The sequence below is a fragment of the Triturus cristatus genome, chromosome 8, assembly GCF_964204655.1.
Source record: "Triturus cristatus chromosome 8, aTriCri1.1, whole genome shotgun sequence".
NCBI lineage: Eukaryota > Metazoa > Chordata > Amphibia > Caudata > Salamandridae > Triturus > Triturus cristatus.
In genome coordinates, this window is record NC_140591.1 from 12,809,302 (window position 1) to 12,829,687 (window position 20,386).

Below are 20,386 nucleotides of genomic sequence, written 5' to 3' on the forward strand. Positions count from 1 at the left end.
GTGGGGTCGTGGGCAGTCTCCTGTGTGCTTCATTGTACACCAACTCATCACAATGTCATTCTTCTGTGAGTGTGTTTACTCATGTTGCCCTGCATGTTTTGAGTATGTGTTGTTGTGAACAGATGCTGTGAATTTCTGTCCCTTACATATGTGTGTCTGGCAACTCTTGTTCAACCATCAAATGTGTGTGTCCTAGTATGTGGCATGCTGGGTGTACCTTCCTGATTCAGAAAATTGCCACAGTGGTCATGGACAACTGTACATGGACCCATGTTTGTGTTGAGATCAGGAAGATGTGTGGTCAATAATGTATTCCTTGTCATACAGCCATTGATCCACACTATCATGGGTACCTGTGCAATGTCACCTGTCAATGTAGGTTTAGATGATGCACATTGCTGGTGATCAATGTGTGTGGTGTTTATACTGGCCAAGTGTGACTTGTCTCCTGGCAAGTCACCTACCTACAATGTGGCCTCACATAACCGGCCATTCCTGGGAGTAATGGTTGGGTATGTGAGATGATAGCTGTTCTTGCAAGGCACGTGACACAGTGGGCAAGAGTGAGTGTGCTCAAAAGTATGGCCCACATACTTATTTGGCATCACAGAGGGTAAACAGACAAGATACTGTCACCACAGTGCTGTAGCCTTGAGAGTACTGTGGAAGAGAGTCAGTCTCTTGATGTGTTGTTTGTTGTTCCACCAAGCTTGTTCTGTTTGTGACTCTTGTGTACCCGCTTATCAAACAAAGCCTGATTGCTCACATTCACTATCCAAAATTATGGAATACTTCCAGATTGTACTCAACACGCATATGTCTCAGTGGAGTTCTGACCCACAGCGTGTGTATTGTGCCAGGCAAGAAACACTTGAACACTCACACAGATGTTGTGTTTGTTCTGAAGTGTGTGGCTGGTTGGTTTTCTTTGTGCATCTTCACCCATGTATTTCGACTGTGTTTGAATGGCATTGAGTGAATGTTCAGTTTAGTTTTTTCTCTACTAGCCCAGGGACTCCTTCATCTTCACTCTGCACATCCCTTATGTTTTGCGTTTCACCTTGCTGCCACAGTGTGGTACTGGATCTCATCAATGCTGTTGTTTCGGATTGAATCCTTTGTATTTGTGTCTGCTTGTGACAAAAATATGTGTTTATGCATTTTGGATGGTCACATGTTACATTGTCCAAATGAACATTGGTGGCAGTGTTAGCCCCCAATAGCACTGATTGCCTGCACATGGCTGAGGGTATGAAGCACACACAACAATGTTTGCCTCAACAGTTCTTTTGTTGTTTGGCACACAAACACTACTTCATCACTACATTGCTTGTGTGTTTTGGCCCCAAAAACTACATGATTGCTTGAACATGCTGGGTGTGAGACACCTACATTCACGTTTTTATCATTACAGTGTTTACGGGTTGAATTCCCAAAACCACTGTATGGTTGACAATGCCGGGGGCTTGAACCCCACATTCACCTTTTTATCACCACAGGGCTGCCGGATTTATACCTCTAAACCACTATATGGTTAACAATGCTGGGGGCTTGAACCCCACATTCACCTTTTTATCACCACAGTGCTGCTGGATTTATACCTCAAAACCACTATATGGTTGACAATGCTGGAGGCTTGAACCCCACATTTACATTTTTGTCACTACAGCATATCACTCTATGTATTTATTTTAGAGGCAATTTGCACACATAACACAAAATTTGCATTACAACCTTGGGGGAGTGTTAGCCATCCACCCCCTATGGGGTGGCCAATGCTGGTAGTGATAGACATCCACCCCCTATGGAGTGGACAATGCTGGGATTGATAGCCATCCCCCCCATTGGGGTGGCCAATGCTGGGAGTGATAGACATCTCCCCCCTATAGGTAGAGTATGCTGGTAGTGATAGACATCAACCCCCTACAGGGTGTACAATGCTGGTAGTGTTAGTTATCCACCCCCTGTAGGTAGAGAATGCTGACACTGATAGACATCCACCCCCTATGGGGTGGCCAATGCTGGGAGTGATAGACATCTACCCCCTATAGGTAGAGTATGCTGGTAGTGATAGACATCAACCCCCTATGGGGTGGCCAATGCTGGTAGTGATAGACATCCACCCCCTATGGGGTGGACAATGCTGGTAATGTTAGGCATCCACCCCCCTATATGTAGAGAATGCTCAGAGTGATAGACTTCTACCCCTATAGGGTGGACAGTGCCGGTAGTGATAGACATCCACCCCCTATGGGGTGGCCAATGCTGGGAGTGATAGACATCCACCCCCTATGTACAAACCCGTTGGCTGCCAGGTTACAGCATCACAATATGGATCAGGGAAAAGCATTGCCTGCAGTTAAGGTAATATTTGTGTCCATGTGTTAATGCTGTTCAAACTTGTATTTAACGTTCATTATTGCAAAGGCTTTATTATTAGGGTGAGCGCACTAAGTAAATGTTGCAAACTCAAACTGCACTACTGACAGTGTTTAGTATATAAAAATGCGTACAGATGTTTTCAATGTTTAGCAATATGACGCTATGTATACTGCTCCCGGAATTCTCTCTGATTAGATGCAAATAATTGCAGAAGCTTGAAAGCAAGATTGATGATTCTTTGCTTTCAAAATAAAATGTTCACAAAAAAATGCAAAAACATTTCGCTAAGCAACTGAAAAAATGTAGGTACCATTTCTTTGCAGCATAATTTAGTAAAATGTGTTGATGTACACTAGTATTTCCCAAAAATATTCCTAATGTAAAATCAGTGTAACCAGTTTTAATAAGATTATGGGAAACATGAAATAAACAAGCATTGGTAAAACCAGTAGGTCTGACATTGTTGGTCAGCATTTTGGTTTTGTCAAAGCGTGACTTGTTTTGGCATGGTTTTCGTAAAACCTTATTGGTGTGGGAGCTGCCGGGCTCTAACCATTATAACAAACATTGGCAAAGGAAAAATTGTTTTGGTCTCAAAAAGTACACATTTCACAGTAGTTCTTGGAACTGCACAAAACAACTGTGCGTCGATATGCTCCTAGTGAAAGAACAGAATTTTGTCACTCACAGTGAAGCAAGCCGATAGAGAGAAAGAGACAAAGTTTTACTAAACATAATAGGTCATGGTTAACGCCAGACCTAATTAGGGGCCCAATTATAAATAAAGTGCACCCATGTCCTTGGATTAAGTGCAGATATATGACTTTTGTGAATTCACAAGACTTTACAGAAGAAGGCCAAGAAATAGTACTCCTAGAAAATATTTGTGAACTGCATTTTAGCATGAGCAAATATGTAGGTGTAGATTTGCTCATGCGAAAATCTGAGTATTTGCACGTTTCCTTTCCCTCTCTCCACTTTTTTTCCTACCCTGGAAGAAGTTTTATGTCTGCCATTGTCAGGAGTAAATAACCAACCTTTCTCAGTATTGGAAAAGATTAGAGAAGAGTCGTCGAAAACCATTAAAACATGCAAGTTACTAGGTTTGCACACACTCAAAAGGGCATTCCAACCCTGGAACACTTGCTTACCGCTACCTTCAGCCCCAGTATGAAGAACTGCAGCAACGTGGAAACATAAGGGAATTGCTAGCATTCAAACCCTACTATGGAAGGAGCCCTAGCATAATCAGAGAGGCTATTTCAGAGCTCCTACATAATGAGATTGCTGCCATCATTTGTCGCCGCATCAAAAGGGAAAGTGGATTTTGTTACAGGACAAGTAGATTTATGAAGCAACCTGCCCTAAGGACAAGTAGATATTTTAATAAATTCTACACCCCTGGCCATGAGAGGCTATGGAGCCCCTAACAAATGGAAAGCTGTATGAAATGTGCCATTTCTCCAGGGTCACCCCAGATTTTTAGCTTTTTGCTGGCCTCAGTGTTTTTACCGGATGTTTAACTTTGTACACTGTTCCCCACTAACCAGTGATAAAGTGCTGATGCCCCCTTTCAACATGAAGAAATAGGTATACCAATGATTGACATCTTTAACTTACCTATACGTTCCTAGTTTAGTACAGTGTGTACTCAAGTTAAATGTTACTAGTTTGCTGCACCACTTATTGTGCCACCCAGTACAGTGGCATTACAAAAATAGCTGCAGACCTTCCACTTGTAACCTGGCTGTGCAGTTTTAAAACTTCAAATTCAACTGGTCAAAACAACCCCTTTTAACACGCCTAAACCTTCATTTTAAACATTAAAAAGTCACCCTAAGTAGGCCTTAGTACTGATAAAGCATGTTGCATGATATTTAAAAATAAGGACATGTAAAAGTAATGTGAAACATCCTCACAACGAAAATGCCTAAAACGCGACTTTTGCTGTAGCAAAGCTGGTTGTACCATAGGAAAGTACTGGATTTCTTGAGTGCATTTAATAATGGTAATTGCGGCTTGGCAGCAGCTAGAAAAATAATTCAATAAGTCTTTTTAATAGTGATTCCAAGCCCAATGTAATGCTAAAAGCAAAATGTGTCTGTTAAGAAAAAGGTACATTTAGAAGATTACAAGTTTCCTGCCTAAAGCCTTTGGGGGCCTTTCTGTAAGTATTCTGCTGGAACCTGGGTGCTGATAGCTCTTTTGTGGTGAGGTGTGAACTGCTCTCAGGACAGGGACAATAGGCCTTGGGTCTGTGGAGCTGTTTCCATCCATTGGCAGGATGGCCTGAGTGCTGTGCCCAGGTCTTGATTAATTTCAAAGGGGAATTCTGTTTCACTGGAAGATTTAGCTCACACTTGAGTCTCTTCTTTCCTTTGACACTGAAGTCAGCCAGGCCCCAATCACAGTGGGCCTCCTTTTGACATTCCAGCAACAGGTCTGCTGAAATTTTTCATATAGCACTTGGGGCACACTTCCAAGCGTGAGCGCAAGATGACAAAAAAGTTCTTCTTCGTCCAATTATGATTGCTGAAAGCTCGGCTTTTGTTCTGCCAGACTTCTGTCTCAGAGTTTGTTGGGGTTACAGGGACTACTTCAAACTGGATTTTCATGTTAGATGTGAGAGGACACTGTTATTACCACAGTATACTCCCCACGCAATCTCCAACCTTCGGAGCCCAAGTTTAGTGTGACTGACGACTTCCTCCATCTTGAAAATGCCCAAAGTGGATAGCACTAGGACCGGGAATGTTTAGACGATTGGTTGAGGAATTCCCAGGGGCCATTCCCCCCACTGGCTCATGCCAGACTTAAATGTGGCATCTACAGGCACTCATTTCAGAAAACCTATGGACATGAGGAAGATCAGAAGACCTGAGATGACTGAATATGTTCTCTCCTTTACTCAAGACAAAGGAGTAAACTCCAAGGGGCTTTAGCCTGACCTCCTGTTAAAGCTACAGGGACACAGCAAGAGGCCTTTCTGTGCAACTTCCCATCCGAACAACGCCAACTGGACTTGGGCTGGACCCTTCTGTGGCCGTTGTCTGCGATCCTCTGTCTCTAATAGCCTCCCCTGAGGTTAAGGGAAGCTATAGAAGTGTGTATTGGAACTGAAAGGACTGAAGATAGAAGGTAAAATATTTGATCTAAACAAATCTAGTTATTGTCTACGACCGTGCTCTATCGTCCCCACCATCAAATTATGATCCGGACAACTCAATCATTGACTATCATTTGCACTTAGTGCTTCTTGGAGCTATTTCTTCTTAAAACGTTGCCTCTGGTTCTCCTTATTGGGTTTTTTAACTTCTTGTGTCAATGTTTAATTGTTCTCTATTGTTCTAAATCATTTTGGGTTTTTGTTGTTTTGCATTTCAACTTTATTTCCGATTTACTGCTGCATAAATACTTTGCACATTGCCTTTAAGTTAAGTCTGTCTACTTTGTGCCATAGCTGCGAGAGGTTTAAGCTCAGGTTAATTCAGTGAGTTTGAGAGTTCACTCTGACATGGGTTATAGTTATTATATAAGGTGGGTACTCACCACCATCAACAAATACCCCAATTTCTTACAGAGCCCCATCATTTTGCATATGCCATTGGAATCTTGTCCCCCTATCCAGAGTATTGAACAGGCAAAACCGAATATGCTATCATCCCTCTTCAACCAACAGGCAATAGGAGGGAGCCAAAAAGCTGTTTTATATTTTGTCACCACCAGACAAAGACTGTTTCTGTTTTGTAGAATTAAAAAGCAAAACTATTTCCAGAAGTGCCCCTCCCCTGTCTGCATCCCCAGCTCTACTGTTTCTGTCCAGCACACCTACTTCAATAGGCGTCTGTCCTGGTTCAGAATACCTAAATCCTTCAATTCTAGCCAGAGGTGCCTCAGGGTCATATCTTAAATGATTTCAAAAGGAAGTGAATTTGTGCAAAATGTGCTTAATAACTATCTAACGCTTTTCAATACTTTTTTATTTTGGTTTTGAGTCTAGCTCTCTGGGTGTCAAAAGTTAAGTTGCTAGAGAAGTGTTAAATTGAACCTTTTTTTTGCACCTGCATTATATGCTGACACTTTTTTCTCTCCTCAACAGATGTCTTGTGCATCTTCTTCACAGGTAATTAATTATTAGACATATCAATCAAAATGTATCCTATTACTCAAATAACCTCTACCCTTTCATTGCGGACAGTAGTATGTTAGAACCACGCATACCATTACCATGCATGCCTTCACAACGCAAACCTTACAATGTATGCATCTTTGATGAGGGTTACATCATGTGTGAACATCGATAAATTATTTACATTTTTTTTTAAATGTTTGGTCCATAGGTAGGAGGATTTATCCCATTTTATGTTCAGGTGAAAACCTTTGGTGTGGAGAGACAAGGTACTTGTTTGGATGCACATAACCAGATATCCTAAGACCATCCAGTATAGAACTTGGAACATGTGTTCACATAGAACTCATTAAAAAAAATGATAACACAATTATCTGAGCAGATTTAATCCAGATCAACATTTAACTTTTTATTTTTGACAGATGAAGTTCTGTCTAGATTTAATCTATGTAGACACTCAATTAAAAAACCCCCAGTATTTTACAGTTAGATTTGATTGAGCAGAATCAAATTTTATTTCATAAGCAAAGCAATGAAATATCTTAATATTTGTAAATCTGTGAGTCATAGAGGACTTTCAAAAGAAAGAAGAAAAGAATAGCCCCAAATGAGAGAAACAAAAAACCAGAAGACAGGGAGCACAGTGATCAAGATGCAAGGAATATTGGTTATTTTATTGGGAAGACAGCCAAATCTCTTTCATACAATGAAACACACAGAGGGAACTTCTCTGTGTTATTTACAAATGGGTCAGGCCTTTCTTTTTGTTTGTCGACTGTGTTTTGACCCTTTTCCAAGATACTAGCGTCTCATCAGGCCTGTAATAAACCTGGGGATGGCTGTGTATTGGATGTGGTCTCATCTATTAACGTGAGGACCACTGTATTGTTAGAGAGGGGTCTAGGCAGGCCAATGCAACAATTTTCACTGCTGCACTAGCAGAAGTAGTTACTTTAGACTTGTGGCATCATTGGCCACATCCAAGGAGGCATACTCTTGCCATATATGATCTTAATGTGCAAGTAGTTTAAGCATTCTGCGAGGATAACAACCTTGAAGAAGGTACAGCTCGTATATTATGGTTAGGCTGATCTTCGAGTGGTGAAGAAACGCGTTCTCCCAATTAGAGATACGCAGCTCATTCAACCGCGTATCTCTGATCAGGAGAATACAGTTCTACGCTTGATACCAATGTTCATGTGGACATTAGGTTCGCTCTTGTTTTGTTAAACTAAGCCCATACGGGGCATCATTTGTGCAATTCTGGGATATACCAGGACCAACCGTGATTAGGAAATTATGGTGAGAAAACAGATGCTTTTTGATTTACAAATAAAATTAAGTATTTTTAATTGTATTTTAAATATGTGTGCAAAAAAACTAATGATTACCTCAAATACTTGTGATGAGGATATGCCCATACAGGGCTACATGTACCTAATTACTAATAGGAGCATGTATCTTCATCATTGTTTAATTAGTGAATGTACATTTATGCATGACACCGTAAGACAAGGGACATGGTTGGCTGTATCACACTGTGGTAAAATATGTGCACAATATATTAATATGAATTATTCCACATATCTGTGTTAAAGATTAGCCCATAAAGGGCTATTTGCAGTCTACCACCAATAGGAATATGTATCTTAATGGTTACTGAATAAATGGATGCACATATATACATGATACCTCAATATAGGCCATTATGGAGATGGTTGGTTGTACGACATTGTGGGGAAATGTGCGCTTATTGCTTGACTATGATTCTTTTTTTACATTGAGGGAATTCCATATACAATGGCATCATAGTGCATACATAGGGTATGCACGTGTGGATCAGTGAAGCATTGATGCATTGGCATATGTAATATACTAAGCAGAATTTTCAGTCAATGTTAATATGGTCGCCGCACTTTTTACCTTTTGTAAATAGACTCCCATTGACCATCTTTTGTGTTTATGAAGTCTGTCTGCCCAATGAAATCACTAGTATTTAAATATTCTAATGATACTGACATTGAGAAAGGCAGTGTGCTTAAATGTGCCTGTCCAGTGTTTTGTTTTCGCAATAAATACATTAAATGATTTCCTGTGAGTGCACTTCTTTGTTCCCGGCATACAACAATCAAGAGTGGCAGTGATATATTTATATATATAATATATTCACTGAAAAAGCCATAGGCTACAGGGACGTTATAGTTAGGAATTAGAAAGTGAAGAAAACCTTAGAAATTCACTGTAAAAACCAAAGAATGCAAGGACGATATAGTTAGGCTCAGATTTTACTTGCACAAAACCAGTGAAATTCAGCAATTATAGTTAATTATAACTTACACCCCTGCAATGTACTACTTATGACACATATTACATCACTCAGGACATGTTTAGTGACATCACTGATGGCATCACTGATGAACTCAAATGACATTACTGATGACATCATCCAGTGAGTGAGTGTGAGTGCTTTCTAAAAGATTGTGAGTATTAAACACACACACATATATATGTCTGGACTAAATAACCAAATCACCAACACCAGGACACTATGCGAAAATTACGTAGAAAGAAAATACCACCTTCTTGAAACACTCAGGCAAGGGCTTGTATTCTTGGAACAATAAAGTTCATCGAATTGAAACGATAACAAAAGAATCAAATAAGAGGAAAAAACATGACCCAAAGTGAAAGTGTAACATTATACATTAAATCACAGTGCTATTTATGCACCAGAGCATGTATTTAAATGATGAAATGTAAAAAACAAATATTTGGAAAAAAATGTTGTATTAGCAAGAAACTTTTCGTAAGGTGTGGTGTTTTGACTGTGTAGGACAGCACATATATCCAAATTGGGAATTTGACTCTTAATGTGATCAAGGCAGGGGATCATGCTGAAACGCGTCATAGCACTCTAATCTGCTAATAAAATAACCATGAAGCAACTTCGCTGCGTCGTGTTCTGGTGCAAGAAAGGAGACGTGCTGGTTGTGGATCAGAGATATATATTTATATATTCAGCTCCAAAGCCCACCTTAAGGCAATTTTGCACTCTTCCTGATGGGTGCAGTCAATATGGAGATGGATCCATATAAAAATAAACTCTCCAGTTTCCAGTAAGAAACATACAACACTCACGTGGCCCCTTTCAAAGACACTTTAATACAAGGACGCGTTTCGGCGTTCTGCCTTCCTCTGCTAAATGTCGGGAAAATGTGTTTTTTTTGGACAATTTTTTAGGTTTGCAAGGGATTCTGGGTAACAGACCCTGGTGGGAGGCAGTCAAGTCACCCCATCCTGGATTCCCCTGGGTGTCTAGTTTTCAAAAATGTATAGGTTTGCTATGTTTACCAAGGTGCCTGCAGAGCTAGGGTTCAAAAACTACAGCTAGTCATTTTGCCAAAAAAGGGTCATTTTTCACTGCGAAATTGAGGTGTGACCACGTTGCGTTTTGCGCCGTTTCCAGTCGCGGGCACTAGGCCGACCCACACAAGTGATGTACCGTTTTGCTCATAAGACTTTGGGGAACGCGGGGTGGGTGGAACTTTGTGGATCCACGCAGATTCCGGAACTTTCCACAACAGAAATGTCGGGAAAATGTGTTTTTTTGGACAATTTTTTAGGTTTGCAAGGGATTCTGGGTAACAGAACCTGGTGCGAGGCAGTCAAGTCACCCCATCCTGGATTCCCCTGGGTGTCTAGTTTTCAAAAATGTATAGGTTTGCTAGGTTACACAAGGTGCCCGCAGAGCTAGGGTTCAAAAACTACAGCTAGTCATTTTGCCAAAAAAGGGTCATTTTTCACTGCGAAATTGAGGTGTGACCACGTTGCGTTTTGCACCGTTTCCCGTTGCGGGCACTAGGCCGACCCACACAAGTGAGGTACCATTTTTCTCGTAAGACTTTGGGGGATGTAGGGTGGGTGGAAATTTGTGGATCCACGCAGATTCCAGAACTTTCCACGACAGGAATGTGGGGAAAATGTGTTTTTTTTTACAATTTTTTAGGTTTGCAAGGGATTCTGGGTAACAGACCCTGGTGGGAGGCAGTCAATCACCCCATCCTGGATTCCCCTGGGTGTCTAGTTTTCAAAAATGTATAGGTTTGCTAGGTTTCCCAAGGTGCCCGCAGAGCTAGGGTTAAAAAACTACAGCTAGACATTTTGCCAAAAAAGGGTCATTTTTCACTGCGAAATTGAGGTGTGACCACGTTGCGTTTTGCGCCGTTTCCAGTCGCGGGCACTAGGCCGACCCACACAAGTGAGGTACCGTTTTTCTCGTAGGACTTTGAGGAATGCGGGGTGGGTGGAAATTTGTGGATCCACGCAGATTCCGGAACTTTCCACGACAGAAATGTGGTGAAAATGTGTTTTTTTTGGACAATTTTTTAGGTTTGCAAGGGATTCTGGGTAACAGACCCTGGTGGGAGGCAGTCAAGTCACCCCATCCTGGATTCCCCTGGGTGTCTAGTTTTCAAAAATGTATAGGTTTGCTAGGTTTCCCAAGGTGCCCGCAGAGCTAGGGTTCAAAAACTACAGCTAGTCATTTTGCCAAAAAAGGGTCATTTTTCACTGCGAAATTGAGGTGTGACCACGTTGCGTTTTGCGCCGTTTCCAGTCGCGGGCACTAGGCCAACCCACACAAGTGAGGTACCGTTTTTCTCGTAACACTTTGGGGAACGCGGGGTGGGTGGAAATTTGTGGATCCACGTAGATTCCAGAACTTTCCACGACAGAAATGTGGGGAAAATTTGTTTTTTTTGACAATTTTTTAGGTTTGCAAGGGATTCTGGGTAACAGACCCTGGTCGGAGGCAGTCAAGTCACCCCATCCTGGATTCCCCTGGGTGTCTAGTTTTCAAAAATGTATAGGTTTGCTAGGTTTCCTAAGATGCCTGCAGAGCTAGGGTTAAAAAACTACAGCTAGTCATTTTGCCAAAAAAGGGTAATTTTTCACTGCGAAATTGAGGTGTGACCACGTTGCGTTTTGCGCCGTTTCCAGTCGCGGGCACTAGGCCGACCCACACAAGTGAGGTACAGTTTTTCTTGTAAGACTTTGGGAAACGCTGGGTGGGTGGAAATTTGTGGATCCACACAGATTCCGGAACTTTCCACGACAGACATGTGGGAAAAATGTGTTTTTTTGGACAATTTTTTAGGTTTGCAAGGGATTCTGGGTAACAGACCCTGGTGGGAGGCAGTCAAGTCACCCCATCCTGGATTCCCCTGGGTGTCTAGTTTTCAAAAATGTATAGGTTTGCTATGTTTCCCACGGTGCCTGCAGAGCTAGGGTTAAAAAACTACAGCTAGTCATTTTGCCAATAAAGGGTAATTTTTCACTGCGAAATTGAGGTGTGACCACGTTGCGTTTTGCGCCGTTTCCAGTCGCGGGCACTAGGCCGACCCACACAAGTGAGGTACTGATTTTCTCGTAAGACTTTGGGGAACGCGGGGTGGGTGGAAATTTGTGGATCCACGTAGATTCCAGAACTTTCCACGACAGAAATGTGGGGAAAATTTGTTTTTTTTGACAATTTTTTAGGTTTGCAAGGGATTCTGGGTAACAGACCCTGGTGGGAGGCAGTCAAGTCACCCCATCCTGGATTTCCCTGGGTGTCTAGTTTTCAAAAATGTATAGGTTTGCTAGGTTTCCCAAGGTGCCCGCAGAGCTAGGTTCAAAAAATTACAGCTAGTCATTTTGCCAAAAAAGGGTCATTTTTCACTCCAAAATTGAGGTGTGACCATGTTGCGTTTTGCGCCGTATCCTGTCGCGGGCACTAGGCCGACCCACACAAGTGAGGTACCATTTTTCTCGTAAGACTTTGGGGAACGCGGGGTGGGTGGACATTTGTGGATCCACGCAGATTCCAGAACTTTCCACGACAGAAATATGGGGAAAATGTTTTTTTTTTGACAATTTTTTAGGTTTGCAAGGGATTCTGGGTAACAGACCCTGGTGGGAGGCAGTCAAGTAACCCCATCCTGGATTTCCCTGAGTGTCCAGTTTTAAAAAATGTATAGGTTTGCTAGGTTTCCCAAGGTGCCCGCAGAGCTAGGGTAAAAAAACTACAGCTAGTCATTTTGCCAATAAAGGGTAATTTTTCACTGCGAAATTGCGTGTGACCACGTTGCGTTTTGCACCGTTTCCCGTCGCGGGCACTAGGCCGACCCACACAAGTGAGGTACCATTTTTCTCATAAGACTTTGGGGGATGTAGGTTGGGTGGAAATTTGTGGATCCACGCAGATTCCAGAACTTTCCACGACAGAAATGTGGGGAAAATTTGTTTTTTTTGACAATTTTTTAGGTTTGCAAGGGATGCTGGGTAACAGACCCTGGTGGGAGGCAGTCAAGTCACCCCATCCTGGATTCCCCTGGGTGTCTAGTTTTAAAAAATGTATAGGTTTGCTAGGTTTCCCAAGGCGCCCGCAGAGCTAGGTTCAAAAAATTACAGCTAGTCATTTTGCCAAAAAAGGGTCATTTTTCACTCCAAAATTGAGGTGTGACCACGTTGCGTTTTGCACCGTTTCCCGTCGCGGGCACTAGGCCGACCCACACAAGTGAGGTACCATTTTTCTCGTAAGACTTTGGGGAACGCGGGGTGGGTGGAAATTTGTGGATCCACGCAGATTCCAGAACTTTCCACGACAGAAATGTGGGGAAAATGTTTTTTTTTTGACAATTTTTTAGGTTTGCAAGGGATTCTGGGTAACAGACCCTGGTGGGAGGCAGTCAAGTCACCCCATCCTGGATTTCCCTGGGTGTCTAGTTTTCAAAAATGTATAGGTTTGCTAGGTTTCCCAAGGTGCCCGCAGAGCTAGGGTAAAAAAACTACAGCTAGTCATTTTGTCAATAAAGGGTAATTTTTCACTGCGAAATTGAGGTGTGACCACGTTGCGTTTTGCATCGTTTCCCGTCGCGGGCACTAGGCCGACCCACACAAGTGAGGTACCATTTTTCTCGTAAGACTTTGGGGGATGTAAGGTGGGTGGAAATTTGTGGATCCACGCAGATTCCAGAACTTTCCACGACAGGAATGTGGGGAAAATGTGTTTTTTTGGACAATTTTTTAGCTTTGCAAGGGATTCTGGGTAACAGACCCTGGTGGGAGGCAGTCAAGTCACCCCATCCTGGATTCCCCTGGGTGTCTAGTTTTCAAAAATGTATAGGTTTGCTAGGTTTCCCAAGGTGCCCGCAGAGCTAGGGTTCAAAAACTACAGCTAGAGATTTTGCCAAAAAAGGGTCATTTTTCACTGCGAAATTGAGGTGTGACCACGTTGGGTTTTGCGCCGTTTCCTGTCGCGGGCACTAGGCCGACCCACACAAGTGAGGTACCATTTTTCTCGTAAGACTTTGGGGAACGAGGGGTGGGTGGAAATTTGTAGATCCACGCAGATTCCGGAACTTTCCACCACAGAAATGTGGGGAAAATGTGGATTTTTTTTGTCAATTGTTTTAGGTTTGCAAGGGATTCTGGGTAACAGACCCTGGTGGGAGGCAGTCAAGTCACCCCATCCTGGATTCCCCTGGGTGTCTAGTTTTCAAAAATGTATAGGTTTGCTAGGTTTACCAAGATGCCCGCAGAGCTAGGGTTAAAAAACTAGAGCTAGACACTTTGCCAAAAAAGGGTAAATTTTCACTGCGATATTGAGTTGTGACCACGTTGGGTTTTGCGCCGTTTCCTGTCGCGGGCACTATGCCTACCCACACAAGTGGGGTACCATTTTTATCGGGAGACTTAGGGTAATTCAGATTTGTAAAGGAACTGTTATTATCTATTGACTTTCGTTGCATTTCTGCCTTCCAAATTAAAGATATTGTGCAAAAAAGAAGTCATTCTAAAAAATGACTGATAATTCTCAGGCTAGTATGAGTATTCCCAATTTCAGAAATGTGCAAATATCTACTGTTTCTAAACTCTATATTTTGTTCCCATTTCAGAAATACATAGGTGTCTTTCATACCGATTTTTCCATGTACAGATTTTTACAGAATAATTACTATACACCCGGTACATAATAAAAAACCATTGCAAGTTGCTGCTCAGTTTTTGGCTCTGGGTTCGTCGGGTTCTTTGTGAAACTACAAGTCCTATATATCCCCACAACTAGTAATGTCCAGCGGATGTAATGGTATATTGCTTTCAAAGAGCTGTCATAATTAGAAGAAGTTACAGGTGAAAACGTTGACACAAAAGGCTGTTTTTTTCAACTAATTTTCAATTTATCCTATATTTAACTGTTAGTTTCTATAAAAAAACCTTGATGGATCTACACAAATGACCCCTTGCTGAATTCAGAATTTTCTCTTCTTCTCGAAAATGTATAGCTTTCCAGGATCCATTATTGCTTTTGTACCCATTTCTGCCATTAACTGGAAGGAGGTCAAAAGCACAAAAAATAGCAAAATTAGGCTATGTCCCAGAAAAAAAGCCAAAACTGTGTAAAAGATGTTGGGTTTCTGACAAAAGTCTGGTATCCCCGAAAAGCTGGGAAAATTGTGATTTCAACCCCACAACCCCTTTTTTTGATAACATTTGCAGGGAAAAACCCAGATGCTTTCATTTGCAGCCCGTTTTTCCAATGTTTCCGAAAAAAAATAAAATGTTGCTGTATTTTGGCTCATTTCTGTGACCCCTCTAGGAGAATCCACAAACCCTGAGTACCTTTAGAATCCCCATGATGTTGGAAGAAAAGGACGCAAATTTGGCGTGGATACCTTATGTGGTCAAAAAGTTACAGGGGCCTCAGCGCGCACTACCCCAAATAGCCAAAAAAGGGCGTGGCACAGTAGGGGAAAAGGCCTGGCAGCGAAGTTGCGAAGTCACCCGCTGCACAACAACGTACAATGACTCCAACTCGGCACAATGAAATCTGGCCGCACCTAAACTCAGGGTAGCGGAAGGCTCAAAATTACATCCAAAAGTTTGGTTTAAGCCGCCCGTATACCATTGAGAAGGTACTTGAACTCATTAAACTCCTCCAACACTGTACACGAGGCAGTCTCACACTGCACTTTGCACCATGCAGCCATCGCACAGGCTGCTCTGCTCAATCACCTCATACAGCGCAGTATACACGAGGCAGTCAACCACTGCATCATGCGGCCATCGCACAGGCTATCTCCACCCTATCACTGTACACAACACTGCATAAGAGGCAGTCTTCAACTGGACCATGCAACCATCGCACAGGCTGTCCCCGCTCCATCACCTCATACAGTACAGTGCACAGGAGGCATTCACCCACTGCACCATGCATCCATCGCCCAGGCTGTCTCCGCCCAATCACTGTACACTACACTACATGTAAGGCAGTCTCACACTGCACCATGAGGCCTTCGCACAGGCTATCTCCGCCCAATCACTGTACACAACGCTGCATACGAGGCAGTCTTCCACTGCAACCTGCAGCCATCGCACAGGCTGTTTCCGCCCCATCACCTCAGGCAACGCTGAACCATGGGTCGGCCTGTGTAAAGCCAACCCACCCATACTCTGGAGCTACAGCTCCTGATCCATGCCACTCTCTGCTCCCCGTACAACGTCAGACCAGACGTGCCCCAGGACGACCAGGGCAGGACCACTAGGCCCAACTCTCCCAATGACAGCAGTGCGAAAGTACCACTCCAGAGTCCCCCGCAATCACCAAAATCCACATATACTCTATTGAACCTACTCCGAGGCTCGAACAGCTTTCTCCATAATGCCACAGCAAAACAAACATTGCTTTGGTAGCAAGGGAAAATTAGCTAGATAGCAAACCGGGCTCTCTGCCAGTGGGCGATGGGATAGCGCACTGCTCCAAATTAGAAAGGTGAGGGATGTGGAAAGCGCAAGAGTAGGGTGGGGCTGAGAGCTTCCTAGGCTGACTGAATGTAGGAACCTGGGGTCACCAGGCCCTATGGGTGGTAACGTGGCGCGAGCCGGTCGGGCAACCAGAGGGCTATGTGTTAAGCAACCATACACCACACGCTTCTCATGGACTAGGGACACACACAATAAGTGACGCCACACCGTTGAAATTATGCAAATACTTCAAGTTTATCCAAGTATAGCTGGTCAGATGCAGTTCAGGAAATAACAAGGCGATACATGCATCAGAATACCATCAATCAGTAAATACAGCAATCTTGGCGATGTATATGCAGTGCCTAACCTCATTCATATACCCACTGCAGATGGCTAAGTGCGGGTGATTATAGCGCCGTGCGCGCTAAGAGAGGCCTTTCCTTGAACAGGCCGTCTAACACAGCACGATACTCGTAGTGGGTGACATTGGGTACATTAACATGGAGCCTGTAGAACTGAGCGCTCCTCGTAATCAATGGCCCCTCATACTGTGAAGCAAAGCATATAAAACCAAGCGCTACGCGCAATCATTTACATGTGAATACATTTGAGCAGAGCATATAACACAACGCGTTACTCTTAATCAGTTGCCTGTAACTACTTCTGAGCAGAGCCTATAACACAATGCGCCGCTCGTAACCCTGGGCATGTAAATACTTTCGAGCCGGGCATATGACACAACGCGCTACTCGCGATCATTAGCATGTAAGGACTTTCGAGCAGAGCATATAACGTAACACGCTACTCGTGATCGTTGGCATATAAATACTTTCGAGCAGAGCATATAATATAACACGCTACTCGTGATCATTAGCATGTAAGTACTTTCGAGCAGAGCATATAACATAACGCGCTACTCGCGATCATTGGCATGCAAATACTTTCGAGCAGAGCATATAACATAACACGCTACTCGTGATCGTTGGCATATAAATACTTTCGAGCAGAGCATATAACATAACACGCTACTCGTAGTCCCGGACTCTCAGGACGTGGAAGCGGAGTCGGTGGCGTGAAGCGCCACGCAAGGGTAATGTCAGTCAGTACTTCGAAAGGCTTCCAGCGGGGAGTGTTACCGGACTCGAGGAGCAAGTCCCTATGCTCTGGTGCAGTTCACAGGGCACCACGCTCAATATCACGGAAAGGGGGACACGGACAGGATCCCTCGGCGGGGTCTCTCCGTCGCGCAGGCACGGGAGGGGACTCCCACGGAGGGGACAACCCGGGCCAAGTGCGGTGTGGTTCCCAGACCAGCAGGGGGCGCACCAGGGGGGATCTCGGCCTCCGGGCTTACCTCCGTCTCGGCGTCAGCAGGCGTCCGTCCTCACGACGATGGGGGAACTCGGCCCCGACCTTGCGCTTCTCCTCACACGGCCGCGACGGCAGCGGCGGGGCCCCGGGCTTCTCCTGGGCCTCGCGATACAGCAGGGCACTTCTCCAGGCCTCCAGGCCATGGCGGTGAGTGCGCTGGCTTCGTCGTCGCAGGGGGGGGCTCAAATTAAGGATGGGGATATGGTGCTCAGCGGAGCACGCTGCCGGGGGTCCCAGACCAGGGCAGGAAGCGCGGGGGTCACAGCGCTAGTACCTGGCCGATCCCCGGTGGCTTGACAATCGATTTAGTAAATAGTTCAATAGGTTAGCTTGGACACGCAGTCTCAGCTCTGGCATTCAAGGCTTACAGCTCGCTCTTGTCATGCAGTCTCAGTTCTTACAGTTAGGTTTCAGTTCTCAGTTGTCAGATGAAGTCTTGTGGCGCAGATGTATCTGGCGCCCTTAAGGGATTCTGTTACAGGGGGTAGGAATGGAGAGGGCGACTAGATCCTTCCTAGTCAGGCTGGCAGAGAGTCTCTGGGTCCTCCTACTACTGGGCAAGATCAGTGGGATTCACAGGGCACCTCACTCACTTAAGAGGCAGTACCTAAATCCTGTCACTCTCAGAGGCATAAGTCCCTGGCTAGGCCCTACCGCCTACACTCCTGGTGGATTCTTCCAGCTCTGCTTCACCCCAATGGCCAACTCACTCCAAAAGTTTCCCTCCCACTCTTAAGTAGCCCTAGGTCAGGTGACCTCTAGCCAAGGCAGCAAAAGTAAAACCACACCTCCCTTCTAGAAGGTTCCAGCATCTTCCAGGAGCTTCCCCACTCTACCTATGGGACAAAAAGGCGGGCTGGTGTCGCAACATTGTTGTGGGTTCCAGCCAGCTCCTGGCAGCTAGGGTGCTACTATGAAAAAGGACCACCCTGCAGTAGCAGGGGTCTGTGGCAGCCATCTTGGGTGAGGGGAACACCTGCACCTTAACACTACAAAAACGAAAAAAATGAGGGAAAAAGGGCCAAGTCCAACACTGAACTAGAGGCAGAATTCCACTCAACTCCGGACAGTGCCGTAATTGAACGGAGACCCCATGTACAGAAGTGTAGGAGAGTAGGATCTGCTTCACATGGGTACCCCCACTTTTTGCTGGTGTTTCACAGTTTTTCGACCTTAGTCTGGCTGTGGCCCTGCTAACCAGGACCCCAGCCTAGCTGCTTCCTCTCTAAAATGGTTTCCATGTACATTAGGTACATTTCTAATTGGATTCTGGAGTGCCTTATAAGCCCCTAGTATATGGTATACTATGTACCTAGGACATAGGTACCTCAGAGGCCTACCAGGGACTGAAGCATGTATTATGCCACCCCTGGGAAGCACTCCAAAATGACACCACAGGTCTACTAGTGCAACCTGGGTAAGGGTGTGCTTGCACCCCTTACTGTGGTATAGGCTACCAATATCACTACCATTGCACACACATATAAAACCTATAAGTCACTCCTATGGCAGGCCTTAACAATCCTGAAGGCAGAGTGCTTGGTTTTTATGTGAGAGGGTGCCCCTGCATGAGCAGAGCCCCTCTACAGCGTTCGGAGTACCTCCTCTGATGCTGTTTGTGATGCAGCCTGACCATATACTCAAGTGCATTATAACATTGCGGTAAATGCTAACTTTGGACTGGGTGCACGGAAACATGTTGTGTTTGGTGTCAAACGCTTTGGAATACTATCCCCCACCAGTTCTGGCGGTGGGGGGAGCATTCCACCCTTCTAGAGGGAGAGACATGTTCACACTGGTCTAACCCGGTAAAGACTTTCTACAGCCCTGGCATCACAAAATGGATGCCACTGCCACAGACACGGGTCTGACCTCCTGCTGCTGACCGCAACTCCGGCAAGGGAGGCCTGGACAATAGATTTCCTGTCGAGGGGAGGTGTAACTGGGGCTGGGCGGGAGCACTCTGGTGCTTTGAAGTCCTGCACTGGGGGCACACTTGGTGTCTTAAGTTGTTTCCTGAACGAGAGGTGGTTGGTTGTGGATCTAAGCTGTAGAGGGAGTGAGTTCGACAGGATAGAGGCACTGTAAGAGAACCTGCATCCCCCCGATCGTGCCCTTCGAATCTTTGGCACCTTGGCTAGAAACAGACTGGCCGATCTTAGATTTCGCAGAGGGCAGTGACAGGAGAAGATAGTGGAATGGATTTTTGGGCCTGTTTTCCAGAGAGTCTTGTGTGTGATACAGAGTGCTTTAAACATTATTCGTTCTGAGATGGGGAGCCAGTGCAGATTCATTATTGCTGGTTTGGCTGGTTGTTTTCTGGGGATGTTGTGTAATAGTCTGGCTGCGCAGTTCTGTACTACCTGAAGTTTACTAATTACGGAGTTCGGGGTGCCCAGGTAAAGTGCGTTGCAGTAGTCCAGCCGAGGGAGTATAAGTGCTTGGACCATAGTTCTTCGTGCGGTATCTGGGAGAAGTGGTAGTATTTTCCTCAGTTGTCTTAGGATGCCAAAACAGGTGGCTGCTACTTGTACCGCTTGATGATCAAGTTTAAGTGACTTGTCCAGCCAGATTCCTATACTCTTTATACTATCCTTTGGTTCGGGGGAGGGTCCCAGGCAGGCTGGCCATTTTAGATCTAGTTGGCCACTTGCTGTGTTACCAAGGATCATTAGTTCGGTCTTATCCCCGTTGAGCTTTAGATATGACTTGTCCATC

The 20,386-nt window shown here is 44.5% G+C and overlaps 1 protein-coding gene across 2 annotated transcripts in view; it reads left to right on the forward strand.

The window, feature by feature from the left end:
- Positions 1-20,386, forward strand: part of LOC146799835 (uncharacterized) — a 400,555-nt gene that overhangs the window by 143,565 nt on the left and 236,604 nt on the right. For both annotated transcript variants that reach the window (XM_085624020.1, XM_085624019.1), the window contains exon 2: positions 6,482-6,505. In XM_085624020.1, coding sequence (XP_085480146.1) covers positions 6,482-6,505 — 24 coding nt within the window. The remainder of the gene's footprint in view (positions 1-6,481; positions 6,506-20,386) is intronic.